At 38.6% G+C, this 17,770-nt stretch overlaps 3 protein-coding genes across 3 annotated transcripts; 2 read left to right on the forward strand and 1 right to left on the reverse strand.

Moving 5' to 3' along the window:
- Positions 1-2,517: 2,517 nt before the first annotated feature.
- On the forward strand, positions 2,518-3,418 carry LOC121791441 (protein NUCLEAR FUSION DEFECTIVE 4-like). The gene is made up of 2 exons (XM_042189396.1): positions 2,518-2,826; positions 3,128-3,418. The coding sequence occupies exons 1-2, from the start codon at positions 2,518-2,520 to the stop codon at positions 3,416-3,418; spliced, it is 600 nt and encodes a 199-aa protein (XP_042045330.1).
- Positions 3,419-3,740: 322 nt separating this feature from the next.
- On the forward strand, positions 3,741-7,203 carry LOC121791439 (dammarenediol II synthase-like). Its single transcript, XM_042189394.1, has 11 exons — positions 3,741-4,212; positions 4,298-4,387; positions 4,482-4,676; positions 4,748-4,832; positions 4,916-5,271; positions 5,422-5,877; positions 5,959-6,065; positions 6,184-6,327; positions 6,404-6,581; positions 6,664-6,828; positions 6,920-7,203. The coding sequence occupies exons 1-11, from the start codon at positions 3,811-3,813 to the stop codon at positions 7,037-7,039; spliced, it is 2,298 nt and encodes a 765-aa protein (XP_042045328.1). The 5' UTR covers positions 3,741-3,810; the 3' UTR covers positions 7,040-7,203.
- A 6,617-nt stretch (positions 7,204-13,820) lies between these two features.
- Positions 13,821-15,709, reverse strand: LOC121791440 (gibberellin 2-beta-dioxygenase-like). Its single transcript, XM_042189395.1, has 2 exons — positions 15,282-15,709; positions 13,821-14,719 (listed from the first exon to the last, which is right to left on the reverse strand). The coding sequence occupies exons 1-2, from the start codon at positions 15,686-15,688 to the stop codon at positions 14,119-14,121; spliced, it is 1,008 nt and encodes a 335-aa protein (XP_042045329.1). The 5' UTR covers positions 15,689-15,709; the 3' UTR covers positions 13,821-14,118.
- Between the last annotated feature and the right edge of the window lie 2,061 nt (positions 15,710-17,770).

The following is a 17,770-nucleotide window of genomic DNA, read 5'->3' on the forward strand; positions in this document are numbered from 1 at the left end:
CTCGGGGGATTCCGCCCAAGAGGTACAACCTAGAGAAGATAGGGGCTAAAAGCAGATACTCAATGGTAAATCTTGCTAAAGCTAATCTCACAGAAATGGCTAGAGCATTCACGACAGCTCTGTATGAAGAAGAAGAAGAAGAGATCCCCCAAACTGTGGAAGAGGCTATAAAAATAGCTTATTGGAAAAAGGCGATGATGGTATAAATGAAAGTGCTAATGAAAAGCAAGACATGGGAAGTATGTGCCAGACCGAAAGGCGTGCAAGCCGTGGGGTGCAGGTGGGTCTTCATCATCAAAAGGAGACCAGATGGGTCGATTGAGCGATATAAGGCCAGGTAGGTAGCAAAGGGGTACACTCAGACGTATGGAGTTGATTATGCCGAGACATTCTCCCCAGTTGCTAAGATGAACACAATCAGGGTCCTTTTTCTCCATTGCGGCCAACAAGGAATGGCCTCTACACCAATTCGATGTCACTAATGCCTTCCTACATGGTGAACTCTCAAAACCGATCTATATGGAAGCTCCACCTGGTTTCTCTGGAGACTTTGAAGGTGAAAAAGTATGCAAGCTTAAGAAAACGTTGTATGGGTTGAAACAGTCGCCCCGAGCTTGGTTTGGGAGATTTACCGAGGTGATGAAGAAGTATGGGTATAAACAGAGTAATTCTGATCACACTCTGTTTCTAAAGAAAAGGGAAGGGAAGATCACCTGTCTTATCATCTATGTAGATGACATGATCCTCACCGGTGATAATGAAGAAGAAATCAAGCAGTTGAGACAAAATCTTTTCTCGGAATTTGAGATGAAGGACCTTGGAATACTAAAGTATTTTCTATGAATAGAAGTACTAAGGTCCCAACAGGGAATCTTCATAAATCAAAAGAAGTACGTTCTCGACTTATTGGCAGAAACTGGAATGTTGGACTGCAAGCCAACAGATACTCCTACGGTCCAGAACCATGGTATGCAAATAGTAGAAGGAGCAGAACCCACTCATCGTACAAGATACCAACGCCTGGTTGGGAAGCTGATCTACATGTCCCACACTAGACCTGAAATAGCGTATGCAGTCGGAGTTGTGAGTCAGTTTATGCATAGGCCGTAGGCAGCCCATTGGGAGGCAGCAATGCAGATCGTCCGGTACTTGAAGGGAACACCAGGACATGGAGTAATGTTCAAGAAGCACGAACATATGGACATATATGGATACACAGATGCAGATTGGGCAGGAAATCCGAATGATCGAAAATCAACTGCAGGGTACTTTACATTTGTTGGTGGCAATCTGGTTACTTGGCGAAGTAAGAAACAAAAGGTGGTAGCGTTGTCAAGTGCATAGGCAAAATTTCGAGGGATCAAAAGCGGATTAACCTAGATCCTAAGGCTAATGACCGAGTTGGAGCTGATGCCCTTCGGACCCTGCAAGCTGTTCTGCGACAATAAGGCAGTCATCAGTATATCCAAAAACCCAGTGCAGCATGACGGACAAAACATGTTGAAGTAGATCGACACTTCATCAAAGATAACATAGAAGCAAAGGTCGTGGAACTACCTTTTGTCAAATCCGAAGATCAGCTAGCTGATATTCTCACCAAGGCTGTGGACTCAAGAAATTTCTATGAAGTATTGGGCAAGTTAAGTATGGATGATCCCCTTACTTAACTTGATGGGGGGTGTTGGAAAGAAATCAAAAGAGGTCAAATCACAAGGAAACAAATCAAGGAAATATGGAATTGATATTGTGATTGGTAATTACCGTGTAATCGGCAATTAGAATTAGGGTAAATCTTTACCTTATTTTGTATAGTCCATATCCTATTTAAAGGAGGGTACAAATCATGAGATAATTCAAGTTGAATGGAAATTAAACATTTCAACATTAATTAATTAGGATTATTAATCTTTAAAATCATAAACTTTAATTGAAATTTGATAATTTTCTTAAATTTAAAACATAATTGCAAAAATCATGAACAGCATAATGAATTTTCAATGATATAGAATTTCAACGACAACTAGCTAGAAGATAATTTTAACTCAAGTAACTCACAAAATGACACTAGTTACATCCAATAAAAGCAACAACTAATGGTTTTTATATTGATCAGTTTCTCGACCACATAATACGACGTGCCACGCAAAATTCAATTTAAGAAAAAAAAATTGAACTCATGAAATTATAAATTCATGATATTAGCGATCAAGTTTTAAATAGGGATAACTGCCTTAAAAGTCACCAAATTTGCCCAAGTTCTGGTTTTTCCCACGACCTTTAAAATTGGCGTATAAAGTCATCAACTTTGCCGGGTCGCTGGTATCTCCCAAATTGACCCGACCCTGTGTTTTCCGGCAACTAAGTGTCCTATGTGGCTTGCCTGAATATTGACGTGGATGGCATCGGAAAATCGTAAAACGACGTCATTTCTAACACCTAAAACGACGTCGTTTCATCCCTCACAATCGCTTTGCTCAACACCAAACGCTACTCTTCCATTCTCTTCTCATCTCAACAATGGTGGCCCAATCGTGGAAATGGATGGTGCTCGCGGCCACTATTTGGATACAGGCCTTCACGGGGACTAACCTCGACTTTTCGGCCTACTCTTTCGAGCTCAAGTCGGTTTTGGGGGTTTCGCAGGTCCAGCTCAACTATCTCGCCACCGCCTCCGACCTCGGCAAGGCCTTGGGCGGGTCGGCAGGTCTTGCCGTCATGTGGATGCCGCTTTGGGCGGTATTGTTCGCTGCCGCGGCGATGTGGCTCGTCGGCTACGGCGTGCAATGGCTCGTCGTTGCTAAAGTGATTATGTTGTCGTATTCGGTGGTTAGTTGCTTTCTCTTTTCCCCCAATTTGATTAGGTTTTGCTTATTCAGCTCCAATTCTATATGTTCGGTTACAGTAAAATGCAATAATGCAATCTAGTATCTCATAACATTGCAAATTCGATAGTAATTTGATTAGGTTGTGGATTGATCTGGAAATATTTGAATCCATGAAGAATTATTTGCTCCTTTGTAAATGAAATTTTTTATCACTGAATTGAAATGCCAATGTGTGTTTGTGTGTGCGTTTCTCCCCAATTTTAATCATTTTGATTGAATTGAAGCCTAAATTTCAACTGTAGGTATTTATACTTTGCTTATTAGCTGGTTGCAGCATCTGCTGGTTCAACACAGTCTGCTTTGTTCTCTGCATCAAGAATTTCCCCTCTGCAATGTCGTTCGCGCTCTCCCTCACCGTCACCTTCAATGGTGTAAGCGCTGCTCTATACCACCTCGAAGTGAAGTCCATCGATCGTTCCTCATCAGCTGTGTACCTCCTTCTCAACGCCTTGATCCCCCTCTTCATATCCGCCGTGGCTCTGTTCCTCGGGCTAAATGTGCTAGCTTTCTTCACAGGCTATTTTATTTTTTAATTTTATTTTTTAAATTTATTTTTATATTTTATTGCACAGTCAATAATTGTTGACCATGTCAGTCGTCACAATCCGCCACGTCAATTAAAAACAACACGTCAGCTCACTCGTTCGCCGGAAAAATCATCATGGGAAATCGGCGACTAAATACAAAGTTAGTGACTTTATACGCCAATTTTAAAGGTCGTGGGAAAACCGGAATTTGGGCAAAGTTGGTGACTTTTAAGACAGTTATCCCTTTTAAATACAACCAACTTTCGTTAAATTTATTACTACCCCATTAATTAATTGCCCAATCCTTCTATAAATAGCACCACTCCAAGCCTAGTACTAATCCAAGCTAAACAAAAATTGCATTTTGTCGGAAAAATATTTCAGGTGAAACACAAAAAATGTGGAGGCTGAAGATTGCAGAAGGCGGCGGGCCGTATTTGTACAGCACAAACAACTACGTCGGGCGGCAAGTATGGGAGTACGACGAGAACGCCGGGACGCCAGAGGAGCGAGAGGCGCAGCTCGTCGATTTCCAGAAGGCTCGTGAAGAGTGGAGCGAGAACAGAAAGAAAGGCTTCCATTCATGCGGAGATTTGTTTCTAAGATTGCAGCTGAAGAGGGAGAGTGGAATCGATCTACTCGGGATTCCTCCGGTGAGGACCGGAGAGAATGAAGAGATTAGTTACGAAGCTGCAACAACAGCGGTCAAGAAAGCGTTGCGGGCGAACCGGGCGGTCCAAGCTAGCGACGGCCACTGGCCGACCGAGAATGCGGGCCCGCTTTTCTTCACTCCTCCTTTGGTAACTTTTGATGAGTCTTAGTAATATTTTTTTTACTATAGTAAAACTATAACTAATTCTTTTTTGCGATCGTTTTGTGTGATAGCTGATATCGTTGTACATAAGCGGGACGCTGACCAAAGTGATGACGCCGGCGCACATAAAGGAGTTGATCCGTTACATCTACAACCATCAGGTGACTAATCATAATTAGACCAGACTTCGTGATTTAAATAATTATTATATTAACGTTACATATGTGGATAATGGTATTGTATTGTGCGTTGCAGAATGAGGATGGGGGTTGGGGATTTTACATAGAAGGGCACAGTACTATGATCGGATCAGCTTTGAGCTACGTGGCGCTGAGGATACTAGGCCAGGGACCGGATGATGGCGACGGTGCCATGGCTAGGGGAAGGAAATGGATCCTTGATCATGAAGGCGGTACAGGAATTCCCTCGTGGGGAAAGACGTATCTTTCGGTAATTTCTCTTTTTTTCACTCTTTCCACATATTATAATGTAGAGTTTTAGCATGAAAATGTACATTTCAGGTTCTTGGAGTATACGAATGGGACGGTTGCAACCCCCTTCCCCCGGAGTTCTGGCTCTTCCCTTCCGTCTTCCCTTATCATCCCGGTATAACTATAACATAACACTAACACACATCCATCTCTTTCTTTTCCTTTTATACTAACATGGTTGCAACAAATATAATGCAGCAAAGATGTGGTGTTATTGTCGCACAACCTACATGCCAATGTCGTATCTATACGCTAGACAGTTTCACGGACCCTTAACCGACACTGTTTTAGCCATCCGTAACGAAATTCATATAAAGCCTTACGATCAGATCGACTGGAACAAGGCGCGCCACCACTGCTGCGAGGAAGATCTTTACTATCCTCACTCTAGGATCCAAGATCTTCTCTGGGACTCTCTCAACTACTGCACCGAACCGTTGATGAGGCGCTGGCCGTTGAACAAGATCAGGAAGAAGGCAATGGACAAGGCCATCAAATACATGCGCTACGGTGCTGAGGAGAGCCGATACATCACATCTGGATGCGTCGAAAAAGTACGTACAATTTACATTACAAATTTGTTTTTAGGCCGCTCTTAAAAGACTACAAACTAATTAGGATTGGACGACATTTATATATTGCTTCCAACTTTCTTCATTCTCTGATGTGGGATGATATGATCTTGTGTTGGTTGGATGATGCAGAGTCTGCAGATGATGTGTTGGTTTGCCCACGATCCAGACTGCGATGAATTCAAGCACCACTTAGCAAGAGTGCCTGATTACATGTGGCTAGCGGAGGATGGGATGAAGATGCAGAGCTTCGGGAGCCAGCTTTGGGACAGCGTTCTCGCGACTCAAGCGATTATCTCAACCGGGATGGTTGAGGAATACGGGGACTCTCTGAAGAAGGCGCATTTCTACATAAAGGAGTCTCAGGTGAAGGAGAATCCCAAGGGGGATTTCGCGGCCATGTATCGTCACTTCACCAAAGGATCATGGACTTTCTCAGATCAAGATCAGGGATGGGTTGTTTCCGACTGTACCGCTGAAGCGCTCAAGTGTTTGCTTATGTTGTCGCAAATGCCGGCTGAGATCGCAGGAGAGAAGGCTGATGCTGAGCGTGTGTATGATGGTGTAAATGTGCTACTTTATCTGCAGGTAACAAAATTAATCCCTATTTTAAATTTATCTGTGTTTATGTGATATTTTTGAAGTGAATGTGTTTGTTTTTGTGTGCAGAGTCCTTTAAGCGGCGGATTTGCGATATGGGAGCCGCCAGTTCCGCAGCCGTATCTGCAGGTTTTGAACCCTTCGGAGCTCTTTGCAGACATCGTGGTTGAGTCAGAGTAAGTTGCCCGGTTCTCGAATATATCATTAATTTATTTTAAATATTCTGTTTCGACTAAATATACTGCTGGGTCAGTTATTATATCTTTACCAACATTTGTTGTTCTGTTGGTTTAGGCATGTGGAGAACACTGCTTGTATAATCCAAGCGCTGATCTCGTTCGAGCGTTTGTATCCGGGACATCGCGCCAAGGAGATCGAGGCCTCTGTTGCACATGCATTGAAGTTCCTGGAAGGAAGGCAATGGCCTGATGGCTCATGGTAAGAAGCTAATTTAATCAATCCTTTCACTTCAATTTTTTTAACAAGACTTCAACGATCATATATGATATTGCAGGTATGGAAACTGGGGAATCTGCTTCTTGTACGGAACGTGCTTCGTCTTGGGAGGATTTGCTGCTGCCGGGAGGACGTATGAGAACAGCGAAGGAGTGCGAAAAGCTGTGAACTTCTACTTGACAACACAGAATGAGGAAGGTGGATGGGGAGAAAGCCTTGAGTCTTGCCCAAGCATGGTATGAATATTGGTAACATTGAATAAATAAAATCTCATTATAACATCAAAACTATGTAACTACAAATATGATGTTGTAACAGAAATACATTCCATTGGAGGGCAACCGCACGAATTTGGTTCAAACGTCGTGGGCTATGCTCGGTCTTATGTATGCCGGACAAGCAGAGAGAGATCCGAAACCTCTACACAAAGCAGCAAAGCTGTTGATCAATGCACAAATGGATGATGGAGATTTCCCTCAAGAGGTATTTAAAACATAAACGCCTACTATATCTTAATTTGCCTTATAAATGGTTCTATTTGAATAAATTGCTGAAAAAATGGAAAAATTGACAGGACATAACAGGGGTGTACATGAAGAACTGCATGTTGCATTACGCGCAATACAGGAATATATTCCCGTTGTGGGCGTTGGGAGAGTATCGTAAACGACTCTGGTCATCGCAATGCTTTTAACTAATAGTATATCACATTATAAATACTAGTAATTGTTATAATCATATGCATATGCGTGTGTTTGTCTATTAAAGAATGGGTGAAAAATCTGTCACAGCCGTGTCAAAGAGACAAAATGTAATATTAAGCTCCAATTTCTCCAAATGTAAGTTTGTTACTGTGAATCTAGTCATTAGTCGATGAGGCAATGAGGCATGAGTTCTCGAATACAAATAATAGTTGTTATAAATATATTCATATGGAAAAAACCACTAGATTTCTACCGCTTCAGTAAACTTGGTTTTTACATGAAGTTTTCATAAGATGTTTCTTATAGTGGATGGAAGATTCATTTGGTAGTACCAACACAATTCATTTTATATGTTGAATATTATACTTTCTTCTTTAAAAATGGGGAAATCGTATATATTATCAAGACTTCAATGCCTAAAATGTCCAATTTTGTATATACAATTTTATTAATTTATCACTACTATACTTAAATAAGCATGGCTAATGGTCTACATAAGGAATGTATGGCTTATCCAATGAGATTAATCCAATTGTCAATAATTTGGTCATTGAAACCTGCAATTAGATACGACGTATCTGATGATTATTAATGATACTTTAACCAATAATTGCGTTACATATTTATTTATGATGCGCCAATTATTTAGACATGTTTAGAAAATTATATTTTCGAATTACTATAATTGCAATTTGTATGGCTTTTGTGGGGCTCAAAGTCAAAATTTATCATGACTAGTATCACGCCCGTGCGATGCACGGGTCATTTTAATTTCTTCATATTTATTTCGGGTTTATACTTTTTCAATCACATTAACCTCACATGGCCACAAGAGTGCGTTTAAATGCTAACTTTTCTTAAAAATGTCAATACGATCACATTAAAATTTCAACACATATTTGTGTTGACATTTTAATAAACTGTCTTGACATTTAAATATCAGACTTAAAATTAAAAAGCATTTTAATTCTGTAAAAATATGAATTAATCGTTGCGTTATAACTGCAAGAGCAAGTTTACGTTGCAATAATTTAAGATTGCACTGGTGAGACACTTCCTAGTCGAGCTTCATTTCATTGCAATATAGTGACCCTATACACTAAAAACCCAAACCTTGAAACCCAAATCATAAACCCTTAACTTTAAAATATACTCATCATGACCAACAAATGAGCCAAATATCAATAAAATTCTCCCTCCACCCCAGTTCAATTTTTTGTTGATCACTTATTCAAAATATACTCATCATGACCAACAAATGAGCCAAATATCAATAAAATTCTCCCTCCGTTCCAGTTCAATTGTACTTTGTTGATCACTTATTCTATTTTGAGGGTTTTAGATCTGTATTTGATATCTTACATTGGGTCGGCCTACTTGATAATCCTTACTGATAGTGGAGGTTTTTTTACCTGAATCTTGTCTGTAAATCTGTTTATATGCTCGTATTAAGAAAGTGTTTTACAATAGGGCTATGTGAACGGTAAACAAAAAAAATCTTGCTTGTTTTCATCCAAGCATTAGAATGAAAAGGTTTTTAAATCAAATAACATAAATGGCTATTGAAATATCAAACGTTAAATATTAGAAGTGATAGTAAATTTATTTAAAAGATAGTAGCATATGAAATGTACAATTAATTCACACATATTTTTTTACATTTAAACGGCAGCTCGACCATCTCAATTCCAACCGTTCTCTTTCATAATTTCCAAAATAAATAATTACACAAGTTATGTAACTGAAGAAATCTTTTAAATAAATTTACTATCACTTCTAATATTTAACATTTGATATTTCAATAAAATTTATGTTATTTGATTTAAAAATCTTTTCATTTTAGAAATTTAAATCTTAATTTACGCCTCCATCCATGGTGGCAATTTACGCCTTCTACCCTGACATTCCCCGACCCGATCACCATACGTCAGATCTTCATTTCTTTCACCTCCATATCAGTTCATCACCATGCCTTCTAGCTTTCTCCTTCAAGCTCCTACTTGAATCGCATGTCGCAACTGTAGGCTCTCCAATCTCCCCCAACTCAAAACCAAACCAACACAAGCTAAATTTATAGAAGATGAGTAGCTTTTTGCATTCTTCTAGTAAGAAAAACGACATACATGGCTCATTACATTCTTACATTTAAACCCCTTAATTATTTGCATAACCGTAAGCATTAAAACTATTAAATTGTGTAATGCATTCAAACTTCTAGTAACATATTGGAGGCCCATATTTCTAACCGACAAACATTTAATATTGCTTTTACCTCACATTGCATCTTCTTGTTATAAAATCAATATTTTAATCAACGTAATTGTTCAATTATGGAGGATTACATTTATACTACATATGAAATTGTCGTATAAGATTCTAAATTTATATGTAAAATTATTATTTTAAATTAAGTAATTGTTAGAACAAACGATTGGACGCCTATTGCTGGCCATGCTTTCGGCTAAAATACGAAGGAAAAGCAACTGACACTAACGATCACTCAATCTTCAAATCAGCAGTTTTACATCTTTATGAAACAATTGAAATGGCAACAATTTCCCCATTGTTCTTCAAGTAACTTACCAATCTCATAATCTACTTTGCACAAATTTTGGGTAATAAATGAGCCCTAGAAAATCTATACCATACGCATAATATGGATGCAATGAAATAGCGTAGTTTTGTATATTTTTTATACAACTGACAGTATATTTTTACAATTTAGAAAGATGTAATTTATATATCTCCTATTTCTATTACATCTGTAAACCCTAATCCTGAGAAGAGTTGAGCGCTCTCTATTTTCTTTCACACTCCTCCTTTGAAGCTTTTTCGTTGATTTTTGCTCTGCGCCTCTATTTACCAGCACCTCCGGTCCGCTCTTCGACTCTCACCATCTCGCACGATCTCAGACTATTTCATCTGTATCCCTTTACCACTTCAGTAGAACTATCATCAACAGACGCTAGACATTTAGGACGATGTGTAGTGTACTCAGTTGTCGATAGCCATGTTGTACGGTTGACACATGAGAATCATCGCCGGCAACACTCCTTTTTCCACCATGTTCATGACACTTTTGATTAATAGAATTGGTATTTATAGAAGATTTGGTAGCTTTTGGTATTCTTCTCCTTTCAAATTCGTCTCTATTGACTTTTAGTGAGCACAATTTAATTTATAATAATTAATTAAATTACATTTTGATGTATTCCATGACAATTTTAGAGATGCATGTAATTTGACGAACCTTACAATACAATTAATGAAATTAGGAAAATAAATTGTCATCAACTCATCATTATTGTACATTCTAATGCAAAGTAGTATGGCGTCGAATGCAATTTAAAAAAATAAATTCCCATACCTATTGGTATTTAATGAAAAGTCTATACAAATGCTATGCCCTTCTTATCCTCTTATTCATCAATAAGAAACGTACATGGATGGTGGGCATTATAAGCATTTGTTGAGCTGATTAATGTAGTGTGAGTATTTTTTATTTAAGAATGGAAGGGTTGTAACGTGTGATTAATAGAATTGGTATTTATAGAAGATTTGGTAGCTTTTGGTATTCTTCTCTCATTTACCAAATTGCCCTCAAAACTCAACCTTTATATTAGTATAGATAAGTAAGCAGCATATATACCTCCCGGTAGATGCATGGACATTATATATTTTTATTACTCGTAAAAAGTATTACTATAATATTTTCATAATTTAATATGCTGATCGACATAATTATTGTACAATTATGCAAATACTTGTAACAGGAACAAAAAGGGAACAAGAAACGTACTTCAAATATATGTGTCAGACAAATAGAAATTCATTGGGATAAATTTATAAAACTAATTTAAAATTTTATTTCTAACCGACTTCTTCTAATTTTAAAGGAGAATAACTACATTTTTTCTTTTTTCTTTTTTAACTAACAGTTGTTGAAGAAACACACTTTCCGTCTATTATAATAATCTATTTTTTTCCATTTCAATTCATCAAAAATTTAGTCTCACTTTTTCACTATTGATTTGTCCAGAAATAAGTCTTTTTTTCATCTCCAAAAATAGACTAGTTTTACCATATTTTATCGTTCCTGAAATCAAACAAAGTCTAAATACGGGGAGTTTTTTAACAAACACCATTTATAATATAGACCCCACAATCCACTAACACTCATTCCACTACCTTTTTCTCTCTCACTTTTTTTCATCTCTCTCTTACTATATCAATTGCACATTAGTCGTTTACAAGTTTATCAATTTTTTATAGACGAAGGGATTATATATATCAATTTTATATCAAAATATATGCCATAAATACAAAATGGAGTATCAAAATCAAAATCTTGATATGGAACATCATCTTCCATTATTATCTCAAGGGTAATTTTGTAAAATTAGGGTCAATTAATTTGAATAAATCTCAATACAATACTCTCAAGTTGGATGTCCTTGTCCATAAAAGTGAATCAATATCTTGACATAGACTTTCATAAATTAGATTCCACAAAAAAAAACCGAGGGATCCACCCTTTTGTAATCTAAAACATGGTTGAGATTGCGATGTCACATATTTTTATTAATTAATTCAAAATCTGCCAAAACTCAGATCATGTGAAATCCTCACTAGTACTACTACTATTTATATCTATCAAAATTGACAGTTATAGGATTTCATAAAGAACAAAACTATAGTGTGGACGGTGCATATATGTCAATTTTATTAAATTACAATGAAAAATAATTTATCGGAATAAAATTTGGTTAGGATTGATACACATATGTCATTTTAATTATTAGCATAATTTAGTTTAGTTCTTGATTTGCACTTAGCTGAATTGATAGTTTAACGACGGAGAATGTGAGAAATGTCAATTTGGAGTTTAAATAATGGACACAAACAAAATCCTCGAGTTTTCATCTCAAGCAATAGTACAATATTCTATCTGTCGTTTTAGAAGGGATCAGAAATGTTTGAGATTAATACAGTTCGAAGCTACTGAATAGTACTTTTATTCAACTCATGTCCAATGACAACGAGGTCTCTATAAATTGTTTTAAATTATTGGCAACAAAGAAAGAACAATTAGTTGTTTTTAATTATCAATAATTATGCGTGATAACTGGGGAGAGACTGGCCACATTTAATGCATTTAGGTCCATAAATTGCTCTAACTCTTTCAACTAAAAATAACATTTTTTTTCAACTAAAAATGACATCTACTGCGATAGTAGACATTCGCATATGTCTCATTCAAAATGGTATACTTCTGTTTCGCATATCCTTTGTTTAGTCTCAATCAAAATAATATATTTCTAACTAATCTTAGAAATTTATACAATCTTATTTAGTATTCTTTCATTTTAGTTAGGTTGAATTATATTCATTTCTAGGATGTCACAACTAAATTGAGTCATTTCTTTGTTGGTAAAAAAAAATTTAATTACTTTTACTTTATTTCAATAAAAAATTAAATATTTAATCACTTTTACTTTATTCTTCCTTCTATTTTACTCTCTTATATCTTTTACTTTATTCTCTCTATTATTTTATTTTATCTTCCTTTAATCCATTTAACACACGTTTCCAAAAGAAATGTCTCAACTTAATTAGAACGGGAAAAATATTAAGTTTAAGGATAAAATAAAAAGAGTATTGTTCTTTTTCTAAAATACTGGTATATCATTTGAACAAGACATTTCAAAAGGTTCACATAAATTTAGAAAAACAAAACAAAACTCCATATATTGAATTCAAAGTGATATAGTACTATTTTGTTTTTGAAAATGTCCCACTTGAAATACATATCTTGATTTTGATCCCCTTTCACTTCAAACACTAGATAATAACCCTTCGTCTGCATTAGGAGTCCTACTTTTAATCACAAAAATCTAGTAAAAATGTGAAGAAATGTAAGTTGAAACTTAAATGTGGTAATGACATGTAAAGACTAAAAAGGCTTCTAATGGCAATATAAGACTTGTACTAATATATAGGAAGGAGTACTACATAATATCATGTGTTAAAAAAATATTCCATTCATCAACCATTTAAAGAACCATTTCCTTTTTTTCACTTTTCATATGCAGACACTACATTCCACTAATTTTTTACAATCACAATCCAGTATAAAAACAAACTCATTCGTTTAGTAAAAACATGAACTATTGAAATGAGACAAGTTTTCATTCAAAATTGATAAAGTAAGAGAGAGAAAAAAGACAAAAAAATGTTTCATCTCATTAGAGAGAAAGAACTTTCAGAAATAGAGAGTTTTTAATTTTAAGAAACGGAAAATGAATCACACATTCCACTTACTTTTTTCATTACTTTTCTTCACAAAGTTAAGCAATATTTTAAAACTCATGATGATCAAAATGGTTTTTCAAATAGTGTACCGGAAGTATTATTTCGAATGAGACGGACAATTTACATTTAATAAAGTACTTCCTTTGTTCCTTCTTAATTGCGGCATTTCTTTTTTACACGGAGTTTGAAAATAGTGTGTTAAATGGATGGTGAATAAAGAAGATGATGAGAGAATAAAGTAATTATTTTATACCAAATATAGAAAGGACTCAATTATCTAATAACGTCTAAAAATTGAAAAATGATAACATGAACAGATAGTAAATATAGTTGTTACTCCCTCCGTCTCAGCTCAAGTCGTATCTGTTTTATTCTCTTACTTAATTTAGTTTCTATCAACCTTAGTCATTCATTATCGTTCTTCCTGAACACTTGCCAAAGTAAGATAGGACTGAGGGAGTATTATAAACACAAAACGAGAAGCAAGTTGAAGAAATAGAAATATTACCAAATCCAAAAAAAAAACTATCCTAAATTCCTTTTCTCCTATTTCCTCAAGTCAACCATAGTTGGGATTCCAAGGTTTTGACCACACACATATACATACAAAAACACACACACACACACATTATATATTTATATATATTCCACTACTCCACCAAAGCAACTATTGCACTACTACTTAGAAAAAAACTAAAAATAGAAATAGAAATAGAAATAGAATTAGAAATAGAAAAATTCAACTGAAAGAGCGAATCTATTGGGCAGACTTCTGAAAAAGGCTCAACCTATCATCACCCAACCTACTCTTATAGGTTGACTCCTTGTATTCACACCACGTGAACTCCCTATACAAACTCTCCTCCCCTTCCTCCATCACCCCTTCTAACGCCGTTATCTTCTCCGTCAGCGGGGCCCCACCGAAGTATATCATCGACACGCGCGCCCTCACGCTCTCCGCCACCACCCTGTGCTTCACGCTCCGCAGCCTCCCGTTCGTCATCACCTGCAGCGAGTCGCCCACGATGAAGAAGAACGCGGCGCGGTCGGGCGGGACCGCCACCCACCTGGTCCCGCCCCCGCCGCTGATTTGGAGGCCCGAGGCGTCGTTGGACCGCAGCACGGAGATTATCTGCGGGTCGGTGTGCTCGCCGAACCCGATCAGGCTCCGGCCTGTCAGAGCCTGCAGGTTCGGACGGGCCGGGTAGTGGTTGATCCGGAAGCACGAGTCGCTCTTCTGATTGCGGATTAGGCGGCTCAGGGCTTCCCTTGTTGGGATCTCTAGTTCGTCCGCGATCATTTCGAGAACCTCGCACGCCATTTCTCGAACCGAGGATACATACTCATTCGCCATTTTCCTGCAATTTTTTTGAGTTTATTAATTAATTTATGCTCAAAATGACATTATTTTATTTAATTTAAAAAAAAAACGACTCATTGAAATGTAAAATTTATCGCATTTTGATTAAGTTCTATAAAAAGTACTCCACATAAAATGAATCGAAAAAAATAAGTGGAATTCAGAATCCTATTTTCATATAGTACTGTACTAATAAAATTTATTAAGAATGAATTAGTGGAATGTGAAATTTAATATCTTAAAAAAAATTCTATATTAAAAATGATAAAAAAATAAAATGTGATAAATTTTATGGGTAAATGAAAATGGTAATATATGACAAATTTTCTGGAACTAAGAAAGTATTTTATAGAAATGACGTTGTTCAAGCATCAACACAAAACTTCATTTTGTCTTTAATGAGAAAATTGAGAAAAAGTTGGATTATATTAAAATATAAATAATGCACAAAATTAAAAATAATGATAAAATAAAAATAAAATAAAATACTTATTTTTCTTAATTTATACCATTTGAATAAAACAACAAAAACATTATCGGCAAATAATAAAATTGATTACCATAGCGTCTCCGAGATTCCGGTGGCGGCGGAGCTAGGGTTGCGGAAGGCGAGGTCGGGGTTGGTGGAGAAGAGGAGGTACTCGACCCAGCCGACGTCGCCGTTGGGGCCGATGACCTTGCTGCCGTAACCGAAGGGGTTTGGGGGGCCGGATTTGGCCTTCTCCGGCGGCGGTAATTTGAAGAATTTCATGGCTTCGGATTCCAATTGGGTTACGAAATCCATGGAGATTCTGTGGTTGATCACTTTGAAGAAGCCCAGCTCTTTGCAGGCTTCAACGATGAGGGTTTTGGCGCCGGAGTGAGACAGGTCGACGACGGGGATGGCGAAGGGGTTGGCAGCCGCCGCCTTGCATGTTTTGATGTGGGTAAGATTGCCATCAACGATCGGCTGAGATAAAACCACCATGATCGATAATGAGTTTGAGAGAGAGAGTGTGTGTTATAGAATATAGATTGAGAGAGGGGTTATGGTTTATAAAGGGGATGGAAGGGCGATGCATGAAGAGAAGGGGGCAGTTAGCAACTATAGAGAGGCTGACATATGCCTTTGTCTGCATAGTACTATTAGGGCATCCGCATTGGCGTTCCGCGGGCCGTTCCGCCGGAACGAAATCGCGGCGGCACGCGTTGCAGCCTCCGTTCCGATGCCAAACCGTTCCCAAACCGTGCCGGGTGCCGACGGCACGACCCGCGGCACGGTCCGCGCCGCCACGCGCTTCGGCGACGTGGCTTCTCCCCGCGTCGTGCGTGACGCCCACTCGCCGGTCCGCGAGTGGGCGTCGTCACTTGCTGACGCAATATTCATTTTTTAAAAAAAAATCGATTTAAAAAAAAAAAATTTAACGGTAATATTACCGTTTTTTTAACATTTTTCATTTTTTTTTTAATTTTTATTTTTATTTTCTTATTCTATAAATACTCATACTACTTCATCCTCATTTCACACACAACTACACATCTATTCTTCGTAAATCAACTTCATTTCCTCTCCAATTTTCATATTCAATCTCTTCACAAAATGTCCGGCGACGGCAACTACGGCGGTGGCGGCTCCGGTGGGTGGGATCTCAACGCGTTCGGCGATTGGGAGACCATGTACAACACACTTGGTGGTTCCAATTCGTCGATGCCGGGCACCCAGGGGTCGGCGACGCCGGGTGGGTACCAACCACCCACTTTCGATGTGGATGCATACGCTCGACCCTCTGCCTCGCGGCCTTCGCAGGGATTGTCCCAGATTCGGGAGGATATCCCCGTTGCACCTACCCAGGGAGGAGGCCGAGGCGGTGGAAGCTCCAGGGCTGCGTCTGAGGCGGCCGAGGAGGAGGAGGAACAGGAGGATGAACCGGAGGATCTGGGCCGGCATCCGTACAGCAACGAAGAAACAAAGGCGGTGTACAACGCCTGGCTCACCGTCTCGTACGATCCCATCGTCGGGAATCAACAAGCCGCCAAGAGCTTCTGGGAAAAGGTCCGTGATGTCTACCACCAGACTAAGCCGAAAGGGGCCCGGAAACGTAAATATACAATGCTTTGTGCTCACTTTCGCCGAGTCGACGTACAGGTAAAAAAATTCTGCGGCATCTACTCGCAAGAAGCGGCGCAATACCAAAGCTGAGCTTCTGGCACCGACATTCTGAGGGCGGCTTTGCGCGCCTTCCACCAGGACACCGGTAACCAATACAAATATGTTGATATTTGGTAGCTCGTCAAGGACGAGGAAAGGTGGGCCGGCGGTGTCCGCTCCAGCTCGGGCTCATCCTCAAAGCGCACGAAGCACACGGCGACCGACAACTACTCGTTTGGTGACACCGGTGAGGCCAGCGAGGGTGAACCGCAGGTGTTTGGGAGTACGGGGTATCCAACGCCCGACGAATACGGCGGATCCAGCCGAGGGCGCCGTCGGCCGCAAGGGACGAAGGCGGCGAAGGCGGCTAGAGCGAGGAAGGGCCGAGGCGAATCAAGCCAGCCGGCCTCGGGATCAGGCTCGCGGGGACGCTCGGACACACTTATGGTGGCGTACATCATCGCCACAATGGCGGACACTTCCCGCTTTCGTACGCCAAATTCACGCCTGGTGGAACGGAATGTTGCTATGGCAGCACAACTTGACCTTCCGACTCCCCCTAAACCTCGACCGCCTCCGGAGGATGATTCGCGGCGGAGTAGTTTTTTTAATTTTCCCACGTTTAATTGTGTGTTTTTTATTGTGTGTTTTTATTTTTTAGGATTTTAATTGTGTGGTTTTATTTTTTAAGTTTTAGTTGTAATTTTTTTTAATGTTGTGTGTTTTTTAATAAAGTGTGTTTGTTATTAATAAATCGTGTTTGTTTTAATTGAATTGAGTTGGAAATAAAAATAAAAAATGAAATTGAATGAATAGTAATTTAAGGAACGGTTAAGGAACGGTTAAGGAACGGAGGGTTGCAGGTTCCGTTCCTTAGTTAAGGAATGAAGTAAAATAGTACAGTGGGGCCCTCAAATAGTA

This window comes from Salvia splendens, unplaced genomic scaffold (genome assembly GCF_004379255.2).
Source record: "Salvia splendens isolate huo1 unplaced genomic scaffold, SspV2 ctg810, whole genome shotgun sequence".
Classification (NCBI taxonomy): Eukaryota; Viridiplantae; Streptophyta; class Magnoliopsida; order Lamiales; family Lamiaceae; genus Salvia; species Salvia splendens.

What these genes read in the sequence shown, in the direction of transcription:
- LOC121791441 (XM_042189396.1), top strand. Translation starts at nt 2,518, where the DNA reads ATGGTGGCCCAATCGTGGAAATGGATGGTGCTCGCGGCCACTATTTGG. An exon ending in TTATGTTGTCGTATTCGGTG is followed by an intron (nt 2,827 to 3,127) that starts GTTAGTTGCTTT and finishes TTTCAACTGTAG; the next exon opens with GTATTTATACTTTGCTTATT.
- LOC121791439 (XM_042189394.1), top strand. Translation starts at nt 3,811, where the DNA reads ATGTGGAGGCTGAAGATTGCAGAAGGCGGCGGGCCGTATTTGTACAGC. An exon ending in GTTACATCTACAACCATCAG is followed by an intron (nt 4,388 to 4,481) that starts GTGACTAATCAT and finishes TGTGCGTTGCAG; the next exon opens with AATGAGGATGGGGGTTGGGG. An exon ending in CAATGGCCTGATGGCTCATG is followed by an intron (nt 6,328 to 6,403) that starts GTAAGAAGCTAA and finishes ATGATATTGCAG; the next exon opens with GTATGGAAACTGGGGAATCT.
- LOC121791440 (XM_042189395.1), bottom strand. Translation starts at nt 15,688, where the DNA reads ATGGTGGTTTTATCTCAGCCGATCGTTGATGGCAATCTTACCCACATC. An exon ending in GGAATCTCGGAGACGCTATG is followed by an intron (nt 14,720 to 15,281) that starts GTAATCAATTTT and finishes AAAAAATTGCAG; the next exon opens with GAAAATGGCGAATGAGTATG.